Source organism: Candida albicans, chromosome 6 (genome assembly GCF_000182965.3).
Source record: "Candida albicans SC5314 chromosome 6, complete sequence".
Lineage (NCBI taxonomy): Eukaryota > Fungi > Ascomycota > Pichiomycetes > Serinales > Debaryomycetaceae > Candida > Candida albicans.
In genome coordinates this window covers 253,179-274,057 of record NC_032094.1, presented here as the reverse complement: position 1 = coordinate 274,057, position 20,879 = coordinate 253,179, and the positions used below count along the sequence as shown (strand labels likewise).

The window sequence follows — 20,879 nt, the reverse complement described above, 5'->3', positions numbered from 1 at the left end:
ATAAAGGACTTTTTTTTTTCCTTCCCCACCCTTTCTATATAAATTTGTCTTTTAGTTAGATAAATTTGGGGGAAAGATCTAATTAATAATTTGTTGTTGTTGATCTCGCTATAATCTTTTGATCTTAATTGCCACACACGAACTCACATAGGTTTCAAATAGTCGTGTGGTTTTTGACAATTCTATTTTTATTTTATTTTTGTCCAATTTCCAATTTCCGTTACATTTTTCAATTTTGGAAAAATATTCAATTGAAAATGAAATTGAATGGTTTATAAATCTATTTCCGTAACACTAACTAACTAACCTAAGCTAACCTAAGCTAACGGGATTCTTACTTACTTACTTACTTACACCCAAGAAATCTACATGTCTGGATATTGTGTTTCAACAGAATATTCTTCAAAAAACCCTCCACCTCCTCCTTCTAAATTGCTTAAACTTTTCAACACAACAAAATAACATATTGACAACTTACAAAGAACTACTTGTATTTTTTGTATTTTTTTGTATTTTTCTTTTTTTTTTTTGCAGTCAACCTTAAATACATCAACACATTTGCTATTTCTACAAGATTAAACTTATACTTCCTTTTAGTTGTAGGAACAAAAAATTTCAAAAGTCATAGCAAGACATAACACAACACAACACAACACTATCAAAATGAACGGAAATAGAAATATTAACAAACAAGAAAACAAGAAAGAATAAGAGAGAGAAAAGAAATAAATTAACTAAAAAAAAAAAAAAAATCAAATTCCTGCGGGTTTTGCACTGCAGGAAAGACAAGCCGCTCCATCCATCCATTTTTTTTTTTGCTTGTCTTAACTAATCTATTAGTAATGAAAGATAGATAGATAGCAAATGAGTAATTAATCAGTTTCAAACCATATGATATGGTAAATCTAAATTTTTTTTTTTTTTTTTTGAATTTGACAGTAAAATAATGTTGTTCCGGATCAAATGGAATAGTAGTAGTAGTAATAGTAGTAATAGTAGTAGATCTTATAACTTAATATTGAAGATATTATTATAAATGTATTAGTAAATCTTTGTTGTTGCAACTACCATGGGGCGGAGGGGGGGGGGTGTACTTCTTTTTGATAAATCAAGTAATATGCATTATCCTCGAGTAGAAATTTCTCTATCTAGCCACAATTAAAGCTAAAATCCTTTTTCTAATAGTCTTATTTCTCTTAGTATGTTGCTCAAATCTATTTTAATACAATTGTAAATAGTTTTTCTAAGTCATATTAAACATTCATGTATATATATCTATATATATTAAAAAAAAAAAAAAATCAACAACTGGGGAAGAGGAGGGAAGGAAAAGAAATATAAACTGTATTACTATTATTATTATTATTAAAATTGATTCTTAACCAAGGGARSCGGAAGAAGAAGAAGAAGAAAATGAAAAATTGGTGACGTTATTATTATGAGTAGCAGCATGATTAACTAATTTTAAACCCGATTGTAATAATCCAAATATATAAACTTGTTGACCCGTCAAATAATATATAATCTTTTCTGTTGATTGAATTAATAATTTAGGAACATAAAATATAGTATAATATACACTTATAAGTAGAATTGTCAAATTGACAAAATGAAAAGCCATGGCTTCACCATTTGATAATACTGGTAATGGACTCGAATAATAAAAAAGATTATATGCTTTTTTCAATTTATTGAAGAATTTTGTTATAGCAATACTCATTGTTGTTAATATTATAGGATGTTGTTGTTGTTGTTGTATCTATAAGGTGTGAAAGAAACTTTTTAATGAAATATAAAAATTACTAGTTGTGGTGGTTGTAAAAGTATGTGTGTGTGTGTATATTATATGTCTTTTGCTTGAATCTCCAGAAAACAGGGGATCAATGAAATGAAATTGTTGTAAACTTTTTGATTGTAGAAAGTAAGAATATAAATGTAATTACTAGACCAATGAATATTGACTTGGTAATACACTGACGAAATTGAAATGGAATAAATAATGAGGAATGATATAAGGAATATAATGAATATATATATATGTATATGAATATGAATATTGAAAACTAATCAAAGTAAAACTCTAGAACAGGTTTAAAAAGATATATTTGGAAAAAAAGGAAAATCAAAACTCCTTATATATATTTAATAACAATACAGCAATATAAAGAATATAACGAATATATATATATATATATATATATCTGATGATGATGATTATGATGGAGGAAGGAGAAGGTGGGTTTAAGAATGGCTAGAATTAATAACTATGGATGTTTGGGTGTAAAACAAAAAAAATAATACTTAAGAGGTAGTGCAGGAATTACTAATACATTTGTGTGATCATTATCAATCATCAATCATCATCAGTTTATTATTATTGTGTTCATTGTGTTTATTGTGTTTGCTTACACAAAATTAAATTCACTTTTGTTTGTTTGTTTGTTTGTTGTTCTCTCAATTGTTATTTCTTAATGGGAACTTATTTTGCTCAACAGCAACAACAAGTTTGGTTTGGTTTGGTTTGGTTTGGCTTTTTTGATTTGAGGGATATTTCTTTTTTTAGGCCGAAGTAGCCGTGTTTTCCTGGTTAAACTTCCCGGGGGTAAAAAAAAAAACATTTCATACTTAATATTGTAGTTATGCTACCAAATAGACATATTGTATATTATTATTATTATTATCGTCTTATCTAATTACAAGTATATATATATATATATATATAAACAAGCTGGTGGTGGTTGGTTGGTTATCTTTTGAAAGTATTTATTAATAGATTTTCACGGGATATAGAATTTTATTACTGGAAACTTTGAAATTACGAATTTTTAAAGAGACAGAGAGAGTAATTTTTTGCGTTTTAAGGACTATAAGGGCAAGTTTTCTTATTTTTTACACACGACTTTTAGTCCTTTAGTTCTTTTTAAGCATTTCCCTTTATTTCCGAGACTTCAACCGTTTTTTTTTTTTTATTTATTCATTTATTCATTCATTTATTCATTCATTTTTTCTTTATTTAGATTACTAATTATTGTTGTTGTATTTTTCCTCTTTGTGAAAAGATTAAGTGATTACTTCCAACAACAACACTTTCTCAACTATATTCAATTTAGACGAGAAGTATATACCAAAAATAGCAAACCAACATTATCATCTCTTTCTTTCTTCTTGGTGTAAAGAAAAAGCACTTCCTCTTTGTGTAATTTGTTTTTTAAAAAAAGACACTTCAGTTATAACCGAGAGGACACCGTTAATTGCCGCATATCCTCGGCAACAAAAAGACAGACATGGAAATTTGACGAAATCCCAGAACTATTACAATCTTTACTACTACTACTTCTACTTCTACTTCTACTACTTCTACTTCTACTACTTATTGCATGATGTCAAGAACACACGTCTTTAATTGAAAAATAACCACTAAATCAAATAAAACAGTACTTATTGTTATTAGTATTTTTAGGTTAATAATAATGACAGCTAGCAGTTACCAGTCAGTAGGAGCAGCAAAGAAAAAAAAAAGCTAAAAACACGAAGTGGCATATTTACTGAATTGTACGACGCTTAAAACAACCTTAATATTCAATTATCAAAATCTGGAGGGGAAGGGGGAAGAAAAAGCCAAGAAGAAGAAGTAGAAGAAGAAGCAGAAGCAGACGTTTCTTTGTGAATTCAATAATACTATTCTATATAATCTATTTAGATATATACACACAGATCCCTCTATGCAAGGGTTTTTTCATTTTCATTTTCATTTTTATTTTATTTTTTATTTTACTTTTTATTTTTTTTTTTTTAGATTGCATTACTGAATAACAATTTCTCTTGTTTCCGTTTCATTTTTTGTTTTCTTTTATCAATTATTTCAATACCATCCAAATCATTATTAATATTTGGGGTGATACTTGGTTGAGATTGTTTTTTACCCCATGAATTTGGATCAGCAACTTTCACTTCATTAACTCTTGGTATTATCACTTTTTTAATTTGTTTTTTTTTCTGTAATGTTGGAAATTTCTTATCATCTAATGCTGTACTTGAACTGTTTCTAGATGATGCAAATGAGGAACTGCCACTACTAGTAAATCCTCCTCCTCCTCCTCCTCCTGCACCACTACTACTGCCATTGCCTAATATTGGCATTGATGGTGATGATGATGATGATGACGAGGTTCTATTATTGATATTGTTTAGATAATTTGGGGTATAATCACTATTTGATGTTTGAGATATATTCATCAAAATTGCTTTCTTTTTCGGTTGTGGTTTTAAAATAGTGGTATATCTAATGGGTTGACTATTAGGATTCACAAAATTCTTTTTCGTTGGTTTAGCTAAAGCCGGGAATTTTTCATTAATAGTTGATGGTGAATTGGTACGACGAGTTGTATTATTATTATTATTATTATTATTATTATTAACCCAATTTGAATTCATATTAATATTACCATTACTTTTCAAACCTCCTAATACTGGGAACAGTTCACGTGGAAGAGAAGTATTATCAACCTCAAGAACATTATCTTTGATTACAGAAATTAAATCTTTATGTAAATCTGAATTTGGGGGGAAAAATTCCAGAAATTCTTTAATCAAAATATTCAATTCTTCTTGAGTTTGATGAATAAATAAATCCCGTTGATAAATTGATAATAATTCCTTAGCATTGATATTTTTATTTTTAAAATTATTATTTAAAGATTGAAATTCTTCAACTTTGGTTTGATTATAATTTAAATAATGTTTAGCTCTTTCTTCAAATCTTTTCCGTTTAATTTCTGGTGATTGTTGTAATATATCATCATCTTCACCCATCCATCTATCATTATTAGAACGACGTGAATTCCCTTCATTAAAAGTTGATAATTGTGAAAAATGATGATGGGAATTTGAACCAATAATCACTCGATTATTACTTCCTGTAATACCACCATGTTCTTTCAACATATGAGCCGTTAAATCTAAATCATCTCTAAATACCACAAATCTTTTTTCAATACAACTGGCAACACTACAAACATAATGAGCTTTTGTGAAATGAATATATAAATTATCATAATTTTTATAATAATCGGCGGTCTTAGGATTAGATTGATCACATATATGACAACGTTCATGACGATCTCTAATATGAACATTTAATTCATCTTCTGAATAAAACCTTTTACCATGACAATGTTTACATTCTGGATGACCTTTGAACCCTGTTTCTGTGTCATTTCCAGTTCCAGTTCCATTTCCATTTCCATCACCTTCACTTTGATGTCTTTGTAATTGTTTATAACTGTATAATGGTAATTCTGGTATGAAAGCTTTTTTGAATTTAGAACAAATTAAACAATAATATTTGCCATGAATTTCTTTAGCATGATCTATTAATTGTTTAAATTCTGGGAAAGTTTGTTGTTGACGACATATAGAACAAGTATTCTCTAATAATGCTAATGTATCTTTTTGAACATAATCTTGAGTGAATTCAATTCTATATTTTTCATCAAATCCAGTGATTTGGTCGGCACTAATTTCATCATAATCTTTATCGATCAATTCAGTGATGATAATTTTATCATTTTCACTTCGACATATTAGACATGTGTTTCTTTCATATAAACTACGTTGTCTGAATGTACATTTATGACACGTTGTATGATTACATGGTGTTAATGCAGCATATTTGATCCGTTCGGCACATATTATACATTGTTCATCTTCAGGAATTTCTTCAATTTGTTGTTTGATGGTGGTGGTGGTGGTGATGGATGGTGAATTTTCATCAAAGTTGGAATTTTTCTTATATCCTTTCCTTGGTTCTGCTCCTCCACTGCCACGAAATGCAGTGTTTTGTTGTTTACCTCCTCTACTGACTCTTGAACGTTTGTAAGTGCCGGTTGTTTTTTTCGAATCTTGAGTAGTTGACATCGTCTATGAGGTTTAATTTGATTTCAATTCAAGTTTGTAATTGAGTGAAAAAAAGACAATCGAATCTTTGAAGAAGAAAAAAAAAATTTTTTTCTCGAGTCAATTCCGTTTTACCTTTTGTATATTCAATCAATATCACCACCATAAAACTGAAAAAAAAAAAGCCTTCTAAAGAGTGGAAATTGGTATTTTCAACAATGTTTAACCTAAATCTTAGTGCAACGTTAAATGTTTCAAGATTGCTTTATAATCCAAGTTTATGTCTTCCTCATATCACTGTGAAATCATTTGATCAACTTGTGTTACCATTCACAATACCAACAGCACCAAATGTAACCATTAAAGGCGTAGTGTTAGACAAAGACAATTGTTTTGCAAAGGATCATGACGACAAAGTCTGGCCCGAATATGAAGTATGTTTGCTATAGTCCCGACCAACTGATTATATTATTGTTGTTTTAAAACCATTATCTTCAATTACTAACTCTTTCCCCCACACATAGCAAACATGGAAAAAATTAAAGGAAATATATCCAAAAGATCATTTATTAATTGTTAGTAATTCTGCAGGAACCGATGATGATATAAATCATGCCCAAGCAAAAACATTAGAATCAAACACTGGAATAAATGTACTTTGTCATTCAATTAAAAAACCAGGATGTTTAAATGAAATCACTCAATATTTTGCTAAATTAAATGTTAAACCAAATGAAATCATTGTTATTGGTGATAGATTATTTACTGATATGCTTATGGCTAATATGATGGGATCATGGGGATGTTGGATAAATCAAGGTGTTGAATTAAGTGATAAAATTTTGCCTAAATTAGAAAGAGATTTATATAATAGATTGGTTGTTAATCGTCCTGAAAATCCCTATTTTCCACCAACTCCAAATTAAAGTTGTCGCAAATCAATTTTCTTGGGGAAGTTTGGTTGGTTGGTTGGTTGGTTGGTTGTTCTTGCATGGTTTTATTTATTTTTTTTTCTTGATTACTTTGTTTATTTGTTTGTTATGCAGAATCAATACTTTATGGTTCTAGATTGTTGATAATGAATGGAATAGATTAATTTGGTGGTTGATACCATTTGGGGTTTATTTCTTCTTTGCTTTGCTTTGTTTTTTTGGGTTTGCCTTAAATTTTTAAATTTTTTTTGCAACAACAACTTCAACAAAATCAATTTATGTCAAGACATCAATACCCAATTACTAGAAACAACTACAATTAATAACTAGGACGTCCACGGCTTTTATAAATGAATAGATAACTTATGGTTCATAACGTATTATTTGATCCTCCTTTACCAGATGGGCAGAGAATCAATGTTGGGAATAATACAATAATTGAAAACATTTATAGTATTTATAATCTTGCCGTGTTTAAAAACATTTTCCGAATTTATTTGACATTCTTATTGATTCAATATATTCTAATATATGTTTGTGTTCCATTAGATGATATTGAAAATCGACCTCCCATAGGTATTATATCAACAGCATATACACTAATTATGGTATGTGAAAAAAAAAAAACAACTTCAAACAGACAAGAATTCTGTCTGAAAGATACTAACCATCAGAGGTGTTACTAAAGTTTGTTATTAATGCCCTGGTTTTACCTTTATGTTCAGGCACTATACCAACAGTCCTTTCATTACGATGTTTATTTAGTTCATTTGTGTTGGAGTTTATTGGATTAATATTGAATATCACTGCAGTTATTCAAAGTGTTAGAGCTGGAGCCATGTATGAAATTGAACGTGAACGTGGGAAAGTAGTAACGAAAACAAGAGTCGATAAATATATCATTTTTTTCCAAATTACATCAATGATATTTTCATTACTTTCGACAATTTGTGTTTTTATATTAATGATAATTTGTGAAAAGGCTTTAGAATATATTGGTAATAAAGTTGATAGAAGAGTACTTAAACGAAATAGAAAGATTCGTATCGGTTCTGAATCAATAGATGATTATCGATATAGATTAGATAGGTATTACTCAGTTTGAGTCAATGATAACAATAAAATGGGGAAAATTTAATAAATACAACAATAATACTAATAGTTTAATAAACATATATAAATACAATACAATACAATACAATACAATACAATACAATTTTTCAAATACTATACAACAATTAAATTTTATTTTTTTTTAAAAGTATGCCATCCATAAGGTATCAGCTGAAGCTAAATTACGAGGATTAACAGCTTGTGAAATCAACTCCAAAACATGTTGATTAGCCACTCCATTTGCCGATGATATATGTCCCATCGTCATTACTCTTCTAATTATATTTTCAACATTCAAACGTACAATATCACTCAATTGTTTCTCATTGGATAACGCTGCTTTATCATTTTGTGAATACCAAGACATAACTTCATCTCTCACAAACAAAGTCAAATATTGTTCCAAATCAGATTCTGGTTCCAATAATGCTCGAGCAATACATAAAACATAAACCGATAAAACACCTTCCAACCCAGTTTCTCCAATCAATTTTTGAATATTTGGAGTTAATCTAAATGGAACTTGTTCAGTATTAACAAATATAGGAGATTGTTTATTATGGGTAATTTCACCATTATTTCTGGTTGATAATCTGTATGGTAACATATCAGAAGTCCAAACAGCTCCTGAACCTCTATTAACATGAATTTTCTGTGGTTGTCTAGCATTAATACACATCATGTATGTGGTGAAAATAAATGACGCATATTGTGAAGTGAATTGCTTACGGAATAACCAGAAATCTTCAAAATTTGGATACAAATTGATAAAATGGTTTTTCAACACCGTGGAGGGAACCAATAATGATTGAATTGCACTCAAGATTTCAACTTTAACACTAGCAATATCGGGTTTGGGTAATCTTTGGTCAAAAGCGGCTCTTAATTTCTCCACTGTATAAATAAATGGTTCATCACGACTCTTACCATTCTTTTTACAGAAATCTTCATAAACTCTTTGTAATGTCACATCTCTAGTATCATCATTGACAATACGAATATGTGGAGATAATGGAACGGCAATTGGTAAAGTAAATTGGATATTACGACGACGAGTCTCAACTTTTCTCGAAATGCTGTCGTTAAATATTCTGAAAAGTTGAAATACCGATTCCTCACGACGACAATTACGAGCCGCTGGAAATTGGACCGCAAATGTGTGTAAACTACCATCATGACCACGAATTCTCAATCTCTTATAACAGGCACTAGAACCACGAGCTAAATCAATGGTGGAAAGGAATCTTTCAATTTTAACAAAATGGGCGTTGCTATCCTTGTTCAACAAATATTGCCCTGGAACTTCAATTTCTTCAAATTTCTGATGATGAAATTCACTCAAATGAGGACATAAATTCTCCAAATTGACTTGCGAAAACCGTCTATCTAATTTGTCCTCTAACCTATCTCTCCAATTTCTTAATTTAGAAATATAAGTTTCCAAGTTTGGTTTCGAAATTACCAAATCTTTTTCAAATTCAGCTCTAATCTGTTTTGGAAGTACAGTTTCAGCAAATCTGGTTATATTAGCTTCGGTGATAGGTGGCAATTTGGCATCTTCCTTAGGATTCCCTATTTTGTTCAAATACTGAATACCATCATTAAGCAATGCAACACATAACCTATACGCATCTTCGTCTGCAGTACACTTGAATCTTTGGTTGATTTGATCCACCAATGATTCCAAAGAAAGTGCCATTAATGGATAAGCAGTTTTCAAAATAGCCATAATCTCATCAATATGTTCCAATGGTTGACGAACAGAATTTGGAATGTTAATTTGTGGATGTGGTGGCTGCTGTGGTTGAGAAGTTGGTGATTGTTGTGTCTTGTCCCCATTTCCTGCCAGTGATCCATTCAATTTTGATTGTTGGTTGGTGCTATTAGTATCATTTACTCCATTAGGTGAAGATGAAGAAGAAGGAACAGTAGCGGTAGCAGCAGAAACTTGAGCAGCTTGCTGACGAGCAAGGTCAACAACATGTCGTTGCTGAGCAGCAAATTCCTCTCTTGCAGTTCGAAGTTGGAAATGTAATGCTTGTGGATAATTTTTAGCAATTCGAACCAAAATCTGTTTCGCCAATTTGGCTTCCTTCTGTGACAAGGATGTCAACAATTGTGGTATAAAAGTGATCCAATACCATACAGGAACTTCTCCTCTGAAATTTTCAAATGCTTGTGCCAATGTCCCGGAAGCATCATCCAAACTGATCAACCACAAGATTCTGGCTAATAATTTCCTGGTTTTCCCATTCTTATAAAGACCAGCAGCTTGCAAGTAACAACTGATAGCATTGTTGGCATACACCATATCGTTTGGATTCTCTTTGAAACGACGATCATTAAACATACCCCATTCAGCCCATGCCTTTGGCAAATTAAGATCAATTTGAACTGATGTAGCAAAAGCTTTATTGGCTTCATCTTTTTGATTTAATTTGTTCAAAAACATACCTTTCAAAGTAAAAAACTCGGCTTTCTGTTGTGTTGCAAAATAAACCAAATTGGTATTACTGATAACGTCAAGACCAGTATTTAATTCATTGGCATTTTGATAGTGACATTTTACCTGTTCTTTCAATTTCAAAAATGCTTCTTGGATTTCAATATTTGGCAATTGATATATTCTTGTCAACTCTTTGATACAGACTTCTGGCATGTTATGCTTTCTAGCAACATGTGCAAATCTATTGATGACCCAAGCAATCTCATGGAATCCACGGTATGCATATGAGTTAGCATTGCTTCCCGTGCTATTCTGTTGCAAAACAGGAATAAATGGCATGTACACTTTATTGATCACTTGGAAGGCGTGTTGACGCCATGTAACCAAATCATTCCAAATATTGATATCATCCCAAACATTAGGTAAACGTTCACGCCATACCTGTAATACCCTCTTTAATTCTTGTGATTTCATATCCAAATTTTGAGCATTCGTCGTCACCAAACTAGCATATACTTGACTTGCTTCCATAAATTCAACATATTGTTGAAATGTATGCAATAATGGAATATGTGCATTGGCAAATCTTTCTGGTAATCCGTGCCACTTACGTAATGCCAATTGAATACCTTCATCACACAAACGTGACAAGTCTTGTAATGTTTCTTTCTCTTGACCAAATCCTTGCAAACACAAAAATGTCTCAAACACTTGACGTCTAGGTGTTGGCACATCCATAACATTTTTAACAGTTTGATCTAAAGTCTCTCTATCATTATACCAATCAGCAACTCTCCAACCACATTCCAAAAGAAGATCTGAAAAACCTTCATGTCTTGCGAGATCTGTAAGAATATCCCAATGTTGTAATTTCTCGGAACAAAGAATCCAGTGATCTTCCCAAAGAGCGTACTCTGATTCACCATATGGTAAAGCACCACTCCTAGCTTTAATTTGAGCAGTTTCATACAATTGTTGAGCTTTGTCCCAAAGACCAAGCTGTTCAAATGACAATGCACTAATTGTCTCAGCGTATTTGGCTCTTCTGCGCCACAATCCATAAAACATATCATCTTCTTTCAAAGTTGCATACAATTTTGCCAAGGCGTCCTCTGTTACTTCGCGTACTTCTGCATTGGCATTAACCAATTTTTCATCAATATTTTCAAGAATATGGATTCCTTGTGACCAAGCATCAAAGTTGGATGCTAAACATTCAACAGCAAATGGAGGCAATTGAAGATCGTCACACCGTGAAACACCTTCTAATAATGATTGGATAACATTTGGTCTCATATCAACTTGACGAGTGTGGTAGTCTTTAGACAACAAAATAATCATGAATCGGGTGAAATCTAATGTTTCTGAATGTGGAAGTGAAGAAAATGCAATAGGGAAAAAAGATGACCACGTTCGATGGATGGTTTCTCCACTTTGATAAAACATATCAATCAATGGTTCTAAAATGTCACCCACTTTTATGTTTCCAGCAGCTTCTATAAACCCTGAATGCTTCTTTAACAACTCATTCAATTCATCCTTATTACTATTGCTGTTATTATTATCAACATCCATCTTGTCTGATTCTGGGAATGATAACACTTTTAAAGGTGCCAATTTATTTTCATCATCAACTAATCTTATTTGTTGCTCAAAGTTGATTGCACCAAAAAGTAATTGCATAGCTTGGTTTAACCAAGGATAGTCTGCCAAATATTCCCAGTTTTGTTCTCTGATGACATAATATAATCGTTTAGCAATGTCTTTTTCTAAACTATTGTTCAATATGGACATCAATTTACGTCTAATCGAAACATCGACAGATCTAGTTCCTACCATAAATGGTTGTTCCATTCTAACAGTAAGCTCGGTACAACTAAATGTATCATCTTCAAAAATATCAACAATAATCTGATAAAATTCTTTTGACAAAGAAGGCTCCCCTCTAATTTCAAAGACCATCATTTTCGATAAAATTGCTGCCTTTTCCTTGGTGGTAGGGAAAAGATCTGTTCTCGAAAACACCCAGTTTTTAACAATCTTGATAATTTTTTCTAAAGTGTCTTTGTCCAAACTTCTTTCAATTAATTGTGCCAACAATGACAAAAATATACGTCTCTGGTCACCCAAATTCGAAATTCTAGATGCACATAACTTGAGTATCTTTTCGAGTAATTTTGTCGTCATTTTAGCTTCAAATTCTAAGTTTGCATTATCTTTTGAAGTGGATGTTTGAGAACCTTGATGAGTCATAGTAATATGGTCTTTACAAAGTTTACTGAATGTCTTCATAATTGTTGGTAGCAAGTTATCCAAAGTTGATGGTCTATAATGAGCCAATGTCCAAAATAAAGTGACACCTGCAGGGACTGAAGAAGTATCTCCCAAATTCTCGGTAACAGTGGTTGTAAGCAAAGTCAAAAATTCTTTAACGTCATCTTCCTCTTCGTCTTCTTCTTCAGGTGTCTTTTGGTCAGCTATGGCCTTCAAAATTATAGACAAGACTCTTTGTAAAACTTCTTGAATATCGTGATTATCAGATTTGATACACTTTTCAAGTAATTTTTGAAGATATGATAAATTTGAAACAATCCATTCTGGTTTTTTCCATTCCAAAACAACCCCTAAAACTTCTAATGCATTCAAACAATAACCCAATAAATTACTGGAATTGATATCTTGAGCTAATAAGAATTTTTCGAAAAATGTAAGCTTGACAGAAACTTCTGCCCAATGTTCAGGACTCAACAAGTCATATAAAATCCCCAAAGCTTTCTGGCCCAATTCACTCTCAGATGCTCTCTGAGGGCTGATACAAACATATCTAATCAAAAATGTGACACATGCTTCTCTTTGACCAAATGGAATTGAATAGTTTGGAGAAGTGGTGAAATCTCCCTCAGGTTTGACTTTGTCTGCAGCAGTGGTAGTGGTATCAGCAGCTTCTTCTTTATCTTCTTCAATGTTTTCATCTTCTTGAGTCGCCTGTGATTCTTCCTTGGAATCTTTTGCTTTACGTTCCCAATATAAAATCAATTCCGCCAATTCAATGGCCAAAACTTGATTTTCAATAGCAGGGTTGGCAAGAATTGTCAATTTACCCATGGCAGTAATTATATTAGAAACAAAATGTTCTCTGGCAACGAAAAACAAATCTGGATGTTGAACAATAAATTGATATACATTCAACACTTGAGTAACATTAAATCCATCTTCTGATAATATACGACGTGGCCATTTTAACCAGTTATCATTAAATCCATCTTCTGATAATATACGACGTGGCCATTTTAACCAGTTATCGGATGAATCAGCATCATTCATTCTTTCTGACATCACAGGAGCCAATATGTCCAAAGCTTGTTTCACCAAGTATCTAGAATCGGTTTGATGTGTTCTTAAAAGAGCAACAAAAACTTGGGTTGTCAATTTTGCAGGAGTCTCATAAACCGAAATGAAATAAGAAGTCGTGACATAAGCAACTTGTTTAGTGATATTGTCTTCCAATTTGATATAGTTCCAACTGAACTTGATAATATCTTTTCTTAAATCACCAAGGTATTTGGAGGCTAATTTAAGGAGTAATGCTGTGACTTCAAGAAGAGCGTATCGATAACTATCCATCGAACCAGAAGTGTGATTGGTAATGATATCTTTTGTCGATTTCCAAATGCTATCATTCAATTTTTCAAGCCATTCAGGTTTTGTGTTGGTAAAAAATGTATCCACTGATCCCTTGTTTACCGACTCATAGATGAAAATTGGATTGAAAACTTTTTTCAAAAAGAATATTTTAGCTTTCAAATTGGAAACTTCATCACTTGCAAATTCAATACTTTTCTTCAAATATTCTTCTCTAATATCAATTTCATTAGAAGAAACTATATCGTTGAAAATATAATCTTCAACAACTGCTGGCACTTGTAGTTTCAATTTACAATCACGATTAACAACAGCAAGCATAAGATCAACTTCTTTAGGGTTTCTTTTCAAAAATCCAACAATCAATTCATGAAGTTTTTCAATAGCTTGATCACTTTGGAAATGAACCGATGAAAATTCTGCCGTTGTTCTAGTATCTGATATTTCTTCTACGGTTTCAGAAAGTAATAACAATAAAGGTTTTTGTTCATCAAACCAACTATGTTCATGCTTACTAATAGCATCAACCAAATCAACCAAATTGGCAAATTTGATAATTTTGATTTCTTTATTAGATTCATTTTTCACATCATCAATGAAAACTGTCAATTTCTCACGAGAAATTTTCCGCAAATTTTCACATCCATCCATACCGGTGATTGCCGCTAACATATTACCCAATTTACGGTTTTTGAAATTGACAATCAAGTATTCAATGCAATTCTCGGCAAATCTGTTTAAAAACTTGGATACTGGTTGTCTGAATGGTGAATCCTTATGACGATCTAAATGACCTTCTAAATACTGTAATGTATTGATGATTTCTTCCATAAAGGTATAAGCTTTGGCAGGTAACAAATGGAATATATTCAAAATCGCCATAACAATTTGAACAGTATGGTTGTTGGTTAAATCTTGACCAGCAATTTGTCTTAAAGTATTGATTTGAGCCCATGCCATCAAATGGTCTAAAAGTTTTCTACCAATTTCCACTCTAAAATACGAAATTAACAATTCTAACAATCTGGCTAATGCTTCAAGACCAGAAACTGTGAGTTTTTTATGATCGGATAAATTCATTAACATAGGACGAAGACCATTTTGTAACAATTCTTTTGGTAATTTGGCATTTTCTTGTAAACTGGCTGCTAAACCATGATGCGCGGCATTGATTATTTCGGTTGATTTGTTACATAATGCCTTGAAAAATACCCCTAAAATTCTTATTCTAGCTTCTGCCAACGACCCTAAGGAGAAATCTGGCTTGGTCAATGCTAATGATAATAACTTGATACAAACAACACGCAACTCAATAAGTTGCTTTGAAGTACGGTATTCACTTAAACGATGAACATTGGCCAATGATTCATCTTCGGCATCAACCAAAGCAAGTGCTTCTAAAAGCAATCTATTCAATTCTTCATTAAATGTCAAGAAGGTATCGGGTAAATTCAAACAAAAGGTGATGGCGTCTATATTCCCAATTTGCATGGGGAAAGGTAATGCTCGTAATGGTTTACCAAATATGGGGGCTAACAATAAATGTTTACATGGATCAATCATGGTGGCAATTCCTACACCCGTAGTTTCAGATAACACTGTCAAACATTTTTGAGCAACTTCTCTAACCATTGGAGTTGGACTGGCTAAATCATAAACAAATGCACCAACAAGTGTTTGAAAGGATTTTTCAGTTACTGTTTCCTTTGTTACATCGGTATTACAAGCTTTCAAAAGATCCAAAACTAATGTTTTAGCTGATTCTCTCACTTCAAATGGAGCGGTTTCAGGGGTATCTCTCAAAATGAAAAATATTGACCGAACTAATTCAAATTGTCTTTTACTGAACCAATTGGCAGGGATTTTCAAATTTTGAAACATGGTTTTCAATCCTAATATACCTCCAAGTTTTGCATGATAATATTCATTATAACAACAATGAGTAAATTTATAAAACATTGACCGGAATACTGGTGAATACAAGGCATTTTCATCAGATCCAAATATTACAACTGTGGTATCATAAATTTTTTGAATACAATCAATCCCCTTTTGTCTAACATTTTTATCCCAAAAACTCAAAGCATAATTCAAAGAATTGAAAAATACATTTTCGTTAATATAAGCTTTACCCTCATTCTCATTAATTGAAAATTGTCTTTCCTTTTTAACTTTTTCAATAACAGACGTTGTTAAACGGAGAAAAGTAAAATGGGTTGTAATCCCATCAATCAATTCACTAGCTTCGTCTTTTAAATCAGGGATCGATACTGAAAAAAATAAAATTTCAAGTAATTTCGAAAATAATTGTTGTTGACGATCCAATTTCTCATTGTCTTTGATATCTGATGGTGCTAATTCAATGTTGATGTCCTCGTTTTTTTCTTGCTTTAAATATTCTATACTTTCACTAATATATTGTGGGAAATTTTCAGGAATAGGTGTGGTATTAATTAATAATTTCAAAATATTTGCCAAGTATTTGAAAGCACTTATCTTGTAATGAATTTTTAATCTTGGATCTTCAAGAAGTTTTACAGCTGATTCAACACCCGGTGTAATAGAAACTGGAACTGACCCTTTCAAGCCATGAATTTCAAATAATGCTTTAACTTCTTGATCTAAATCCAGTTGAGTCACCAATTTATTACAAGGTTTAAAATTACGATGATTTCTACCACCCAATTTACCCAAAATTCTAATGGCAGTGTGTGAATGTTGATGATGATAAGGAACGGGTTCTAAATGTTTCCACAAAGCTGCCATAATCTCGTCAATAACTGGTTCAATCATGGGATCAAAATATTCTGCCGTGAGATTATCGACACATAATTCAAATGTACGTAAACCTTGACTAACCAATTCTTGAGATCCATTCAATGCGTATACTAATGGTCTAGTTAAATAATTCAAATGTGGAACCAATACTGATAATCTGACGGGAACAGTTAAACACAATTCCACATATATATCTCTTTCATAAGGTCTTCTAGCATTAGTAATCATTTTATTTAAATTCTCTAATAATACCGGTAAAATTGGCATTATTTCTTTGTATAAATTTTCAAATCTACCTCCACTAATACTTCTGAAAAGAATTCTTACCAAATAAGAATATACAATTGGTTCTTCTGCCTTTGTACCCAATCTTAATGATTCCAATATTAAATGGTTCAAATGAGGTAATAAAACACCTTCATTGGTAGTGGGGAAAATATTCACCGACATGAAACAAAGTTTAAAAAGTCTAGTCAATATATTAGATTTGATTAAATCAGCTTCACCTAATTGTTCCAAATTATCTCTTAAAAAAGATATTAAAATCCCGGAAAAATTTGCTGAAGTAACTTCACTAGCTAAGAAAAATTGTGGTAAATGTAATAATGCCGCATTTTCCAACATCGATTCAAACATAAATGGTAATTCAGAACTGACAATTTCATTAAATGATGCAGGGTCAATATGAATGAAAATAGTAGCGAAAATTTCCATTAAATCTTTTTCCTCTTTAGACGATGTAATAGGTAAATTGGGTCCACCAGTTGAAAAATCAATTGTTTTGTTTGTTATCGGTGGTTTTGATTTGGTGATGGAAAAAAATCGAAGACAACTTATACCACCTCTAAATAATGCTCTCAAGATATTTACTTCTTCATAGGCAATCAATTTTGCTGAATCATTCCATTTGTCATAATTAACTTGTTGTCTTGGTTTATTAGGATCAGATGATGTTGGTTGAGGTGGGACAGGAGGGTTACAATTCTTCAATCCAAAAATCACCGATTTTAAAAATGTCATTAAGGTTCTAAATAAATATCTTGCATCTTTTAAAACATCGGTATTGTTTGAAACAGGAATAGCAGCAATTGGAGAATGGGTATCGATATTAAACATATCAAGAGGTGAAGGAGTTTCTTGTTTCTCTGAAACTTCATCTTGATTAGGTTTATCAATGTCCATCATATCTTCATTGGCATTATCAGATTTTTGCTCTTCCTTCTGTTGTTTTTCTTGTTGTTGTTCTTCCGGTTCTTCTGGTTCTATTTTAGAAGAATATCTTTCAATTGCCTTTTTAGCTTTTCTTTCTTTAGAAGCCTTTTTATTTTCAAACTCATTATGTTTTGAAATGATATAATTATATTTGCGGTTTAAACTAGCAAATCTTTTAGCATATGAATCAATTATAATAAGAAATAATTGTCTACCTTCTAATTTATTTGGTAATTTCATAATTTTTTCCACCAAATTAAGTAATAATTTAGCACTCATTATTTGTACTGTTAATGCCAATGAATCATCTTTTAATAAATCACAATAAATATTTACTGTCGACCATATTTGTGCTGGAGTTAATTCATTTCTAACATTATGAATGAAATCAGCTACAGTGGAATATGCTAATGGTCTTAATGTCTCGTATGATGTCAATCCATCACCTATAAGTATTTTTTCATTGAACAATAATTCCAATTTTGGAATAAATTGGGTACGGAAAGGTGTAGAAAGTATATGTCTTGTTGCATGTAATAATTCCTTTCTAGCAATAGAAAGCTCAGCAGGACAATCTTGTAATAATCTTAAAATAACATCAGGTACACATTTACTTTCTTCGGGTTTCAAATGTTGACTAGCGTAACCTCTAATGAAAACATAAGCTAAAAACGATGCTGCTTTGACTTGACCCAATATGAAATCACTAAATGCTTGACGATTTTTAATGTCAGGTGATATGGAAGTAACAATTTTATTTTCTGATTCTTCTCTAAATTGTTTCTGTTTATCAACTTGTAATTCCAAAATATGAATTATTTTCGGTAAAAATTTTGGTAATGATGTTGAAACTAATTGTTTGTAAGATTGATACAATGATACCATGGTAATAGGACATTCTGCTAAAGTTTTGAATGAAAACATAGCTTTATTTAATTTTTTCGTTGGTGTTTCTTCATTGAACCCTGATGTAGGTGCTGGAGAATCTTCTTTGACATCGGTTGAAGTATCACCTACTGTTGCTGATGCTGTTCCTTGTGTATCATCATCACTAAACACATCATGAACTGTTTTATCCATATTATCATAAATAGAACCAATGATATCAACAAATGGTTGAACTTTTTCATTCAATTTGTTTTTATAAGCTTTGTGTAAACTAGTAATAATTTTCATACATAAAACCCCATTATCTTCATTTTCTTCAATCAAAGTTTTAACTAGAGCATCCAATATTTGTTCAGAAAATGGTTGGAAAGTATCATTCATAATAGATCTATGAATGATTTCTAAAATCGAATTTCTCAATTTATGTTGAGGAGAAGTACTTATAAATGATATAGGTACTTGTTCCAAATCTTTAATAAAAATGGGAACTAAATTCTTTAAAAAATATTCATATTCAGTGGCTCCATTAAATGATTCTATAGTGTCTAATAATTCTGATAAAATTGAATGTTTCTTGGTATAATCACTGCCACTATCATTAAGTCGCGTAACAAATGCATCAAGCTGTTCTGTATAAGGCATGATGATAAAATAAAGGGGATTAATGTCTCAATTCGCCCTCGTTGCTTTTTCTTAGGAAATGATCGTAGTTGTTTGTAGTTGTAAGTAATGATAGTTATTAATTATGAAAAAGAGGAATTAAGTAATTGGTTGTGAAATGGAAAACAAAATGGAGTCTTTTTGTAAAGCAAAAAAAAAATTTCAAACAAAATTTCAAAATTGAGGAAATTCAATTTCAACAAATTTTTGATTTTCACGTGATTATCATGTGACCTAGACTAGTGAATTTTTTGTGTAACACACTACACCAAAGAGAAGATCGCGTTTTTTGATCAACATATATATTACACATGGATATGTAATAACCAAATTCTACACACATTGACAAAGGCATAATACTATAGGGTATTTATTATAGTTTAAATAATTAAGCGATAGTATTAAGTCTACATTGTTTATGAGTTGTTGATTTATTGACTTGTGTTGTTATGTCAGTAGAAGACTATAAACGGTTTTTATTGTATTTTTTTGGCAGAAATTTGTACACTAAATTTTTGTATCCACCAGTGGTTGTTGTTGGTGTTGCAGTGATTTTCCATTCAATTTACTCATTCTAATTTCCATCCACCATGATAAACAAGCACTTAAAAACATCATCAATATAAAACTAAAAGCTGTCCAAGTCATAGCTTCTGCTCTACCACCTCTTGTACCAATCAATAATTGGAAACTAGATTGCTGCATCATTTCCACTGATGTAACAACAGCTTGATGTTGTAACATTGATCCTAATCCCCAAAGTAATAGTAATATAAATGATAATCCGGCATTTAATTTTTTCATTATTGATTTTCCGGGGACAATAGGTATGACACAATAACAAAGGATAATCAAACCAATAAGGGTTAAAATGATTGTTGCTAATAAGATTCTTGGATGACATATATTGCTAAATGATTGAGCTAATTGAACAAGATCAAGATCTCCAGATAACATCGATATAGAAAATTTCGGGAATGAATCTAATCCAGTATATGTGGTACAAGATATATCCTTGGATGAAGAAGATAAACATACACCCATATAACCAACTTTTACTGATAATTCATCTATAGCAGTAGAATTGTTGTTAGTGGTGGTGGTGGTGGTGATTGATGAGTTTGAACTGGTTGATAAATAATCATATAATGGAGATGATTGATTAAATTTATAACTTAATAAATAAACATTTGAATAATTTGATGAAGTATCTATACATCCAAGTAATAAGAAACTTAATAACGCAGCAGTTATGAATTGAATTATTATTGTGAATACAATGGTGAATTTCAATGGTAAATTCATTTTATATC

The 20,879-nt window shown here is 31.3% G+C and overlaps 6 protein-coding genes across 6 annotated transcripts; 2 read left to right on the top strand and 4 right to left on the bottom strand. All coding sequences in view use genetic code 12, as the record gives it.

The window, feature by feature from the left end:
* Positions 1-1,378: 1,378 nt before the first annotated feature.
* Positions 1,379-1,720, bottom strand: CAALFM_C601360WA (uncharacterized protein; the record flags this gene model as incomplete). Its single annotated transcript, XM_711662.2, has 1 exon — positions 1,379-1,720. One exon carries the CDS (start codon positions 1,718-1,720, stop codon positions 1,379-1,381), a length of 342 nt encoding a protein of 113 aa, XP_716755.2.
* Positions 1,721-3,792: 2,072 nt separating this feature from the next.
* On the bottom strand, positions 3,793-5,916 carry CAALFM_C601350WA (E3 ubiquitin-protein ligase; the record flags this gene model as incomplete). The annotated part of the gene is made up of 1 exon (XM_711663.2): positions 3,793-5,916. One exon carries the CDS (start codon positions 5,914-5,916, stop codon positions 3,793-3,795), a length of 2,124 nt encoding a protein of 707 aa, XP_716756.2.
* A 197-nt stretch (positions 5,917-6,113) lies between these two features.
* On the top strand, positions 6,114-6,821 carry CAALFM_C601340CA (phosphatidylglycerophosphatase; the record flags this gene model as incomplete). The annotated part of the gene is made up of 2 exons (XM_019475452.1): positions 6,114-6,329; positions 6,420-6,821. The coding sequence occupies 2 exons, from the start codon at positions 6,114-6,116 to the stop codon at positions 6,819-6,821; spliced, it is 618 nt and encodes a 205-aa protein (XP_019330997.1).
* A 371-nt stretch (positions 6,822-7,192) lies between these two features.
* CAALFM_C601330CA (uncharacterized protein) lies at positions 7,193-7,932 on the top strand (the record flags this gene model as incomplete). The annotated part of the gene is made up of 2 exons (XM_019475451.1): positions 7,193-7,435; positions 7,516-7,932. The coding sequence occupies 2 exons, from the start codon at positions 7,193-7,195 to the stop codon at positions 7,930-7,932; spliced, it is 660 nt and encodes a 219-aa protein (XP_019330996.1).
* A 150-nt stretch (positions 7,933-8,082) lies between these two features.
* Positions 8,083-19,548, bottom strand: TRA1 (histone acetyltransferase; the record flags this gene model as incomplete). Its single annotated transcript, XM_711665.2, has 1 exon — positions 8,083-19,548. One exon carries the CDS (start codon positions 19,546-19,548, stop codon positions 8,083-8,085), a length of 11,466 nt encoding a protein of 3,821 aa, XP_716758.2.
* Positions 19,549-20,073: 525 nt separating this feature from the next.
* Positions 20,074-20,871, bottom strand: FIG1 (Fig1p; the record flags this gene model as incomplete). Its single annotated transcript, XM_709251.1, has 1 exon — positions 20,074-20,871. The coding sequence occupies one exon, from the start codon at positions 20,869-20,871 to the stop codon at positions 20,074-20,076; it is 798 nt and encodes a 265-aa protein (XP_714344.1).
* Between the last annotated feature and the right edge of the window lie 8 nt (positions 20,872-20,879).